This window comes from Tarenaya hassleriana, unplaced genomic scaffold (genome assembly GCF_000463585.1).
Source record: "Tarenaya hassleriana unplaced genomic scaffold, ASM46358v1 Cleome14, whole genome shotgun sequence".
Classification (NCBI taxonomy): domain Eukaryota; kingdom Viridiplantae; phylum Streptophyta; class Magnoliopsida; order Brassicales; family Cleomaceae; genus Tarenaya; species Tarenaya hassleriana.
In genome coordinates, this window is record NW_010964598.1 from 267,918 (window position 1) to 270,431 (window position 2,514).

The 2,514-nt window shown below is 39.9% G+C and overlaps 1 protein-coding gene across 2 annotated transcripts in view; it reads left to right on the top strand.

The window, feature by feature from the left end:
- Positions 1-843: 843 nt before the first annotated feature.
- The window catches only part of LOC104808024 (uncharacterized protein At3g28850-like), a 1,951-nt gene continuing 280 nt past the window's right edge, over positions 844-2,514 (top strand). Inside the window, exons 1-2 of one of the 2 annotated variants that reach the window (XM_019201953.1) lie at positions 844-943; positions 1,212-2,514. In XM_019201953.1, coding sequence (XP_019057498.1) covers positions 1,257-2,456 — 1,200 coding nt within the window. In that variant the 5' untranslated portion in view covers positions 844-943; positions 1,212-1,256 and the 3' untranslated portion in view covers positions 2,457-2,514. The remainder of the gene's footprint in view (positions 944-1,211) is intronic. The other variant, XM_010533505.2, reaches the window with a different exon arrangement.

Here is a 2,514-nt window from a genome sequence, read left to right on the forward strand (position 1 = left end):
TTAGGTAATTATCCAAATTTAAAATGGGTTATATCCAAAGACGAGATGTTTTTATGTCAGTAATAGAAGCCGAAGCTATTATACTGGAATATTCATGGAGTAGATCCAAAGAGGTTAATTGTCCATAAATCTTGATAAAGATAGAGATACCAAGACAGATGTGCAAATTGCATCAAGGGTTTCTGTTTAAATGTACAATTCTAAATTTCAAGTTGAAACGTATGCATCAATTTTTTCTTCATACACTTAATTTATTGCACACACAAGAAATTTCATCACCAATTATCAGATATATTAGAATCCTTCAATATTTTTTTTAAAAAATACTTATTCATTTTTTTAAAATTTATTTTTTAAAAAAATCTGTTTTATTTATTTGTTTAATTGAAAAATCGCTTATAAATCCTTGTATTTTTACAAAATTTTCATATAAATACTAGAATTGTAAAACTCTCACATAAATACTTGAAGTTTTTAAAACCTCCACATAAATACCAAAACTTTTGAATAAGTGTGGGTATTCTTGTGAAAATTTTAAAAAATTGAGGTATTTATATAGAAATTTTACAGTTGAGGTATTTATTTTGAAATTTTGTAAAAATTCATGTATTTATATATCATTTTCCCTCGGTTAATTAATTCATACGAGTTACATCTCTGGTTCTTGATAAGCAAATAGAGTGCTTGAGATGTTTTGTTTCTAGAGATGGAAAGAAAGCTAAAAAAGGAAATATAAAATTTAAAAAAAAAATACGAATTCAAAGGAGTTATAAATAAATATTCTTTCTAATTTAAGTATCTTAAATTTTATCCAATTAGGAGCGTGGATCGCGCGTCCTCTTGAGAACGATGACAATGCCATAGGCGGCTTCTCTCTCTCTAAAGAGAAAGGTGAAGATGACGACAATGACGATGATGACGCCCTTGTGATCTGCTTTGATAAGTTTGTTTTGCTCATTTCTTTCACTGATTCGTTTTTCAAATCTTGTCGGGAAAATTCAATTGCGGTCTTGTACACATTAGCCCAATTTTCCCGGAATCTTCGAGAGAAGAAAGTTCCAAAATTTCCCTCTCCATTTGTTCTACGGCTTGTCCCTGTTTCGCGGATTGAAACGGGCTTTAATCCGTTTTCTTTTTTTCCGCGTCTTTTTAGATGTTTATGGTTCTTTGAATGTTCATTGCGCATTACGATCTTTCTGTTTGTTTCCCAGGAAAAAGAAACAGAGGAGAAGGAAAAAAAACCCAGTAAAGGCCAAATGGGTTGTGCGAGCTCGAAGAAGCATAAATGTTGCCGCCATTGCCGGCGGGGATTATCTCCGGCGGTGGCGCCGAGAAGCTACTCGATGCATGTTCATCACCCGGGGGCTCACACCGGAGGCAGCTACGACATGGTGGCTCTCACTTCCTCCACCATTGGATCTCTCAAGCTCTGCGACACCACGTCTCTCGGACATAACAGCGAACACTTGGAAGACTTCACATCCAAGCTTCTTTCCAAAGACAACAATGGCGGCAACAAGCTTGTGGTTGGTGTTGGGTTTCATCGAGGCGAGGGAGGTGATGAAGTTGCAGAAACGAAGAGGGATAAGGTGAATTCGGCACTGCAGGCTAAGCTAGAGGAGGCGAAGGTCTGGTCAAGAATGATGAACCGGAAGATACCGAAAATCTTGCCGAAAACGCCCACCCTGACCCCTCCTGGTGAGCCCGAGACGATCAATACCTGGGAATTGATGGATGGCCTTGAAGATGTTAGCCCTTTACGAGAACACAAGACTGTTGAGCCATTGATGTTTCAGATGGAGGAAGATGAACTTGACTGCAGCGTCTTAGATTTCGACCCAGAAATCATCTCCTGCTTCAGGAAATCACTCCAAGAACTCCCACCCGACCATCCTTTTCACATCCGAATTCCCGACATGGGAGAGAATCCAAACGTTGGCGAACATGAGGAGGGAGAAAAGCCGGGCAAAGACAAGGTGATTCTCTACTTCACAACCCTAAGAGGGATTAGGAAGACGTACGAAGACTGCTGCCATGTCCGCGTAATACTGAAAGGACTAGGTATTCGAGTAGACGAACGAGATGTGTCGATGCATTCGGGGTTCAAGGAAGAGATGAAGGAGCTTTTGGGGGATGAATTCGACAACAATGGTGCCGGAATAAGGCTGCCGAGGGTTTTCTTGGGGAAGAAGTATCTCGGGGGAGCAGAGGGGATAAGGAAACTGAACGAGGACGGGAAGCTGGAGAAGCTTCTAGAAGGCTGCGAAAGGGTTGAAGACGACAATGGAGGGTATGAATGTGAAGCTTGTGGAGATCTCCGGTTTCTGCCATGTGATAAATGCTCGGGCAGTCGCAAAGTTTACTACGAATGTGAAGAAGAAGAAGAAGAGTTTGGATTCCAGAGATGTCTTGATTGTAATGAGAATGGACTCATCAGATGTCCTGTATGTTTGTGATTTGTCCTTTGTGACTTGCCAAAGAAGCAAAGACCATATAAGGCTTTTATTCTTCCGA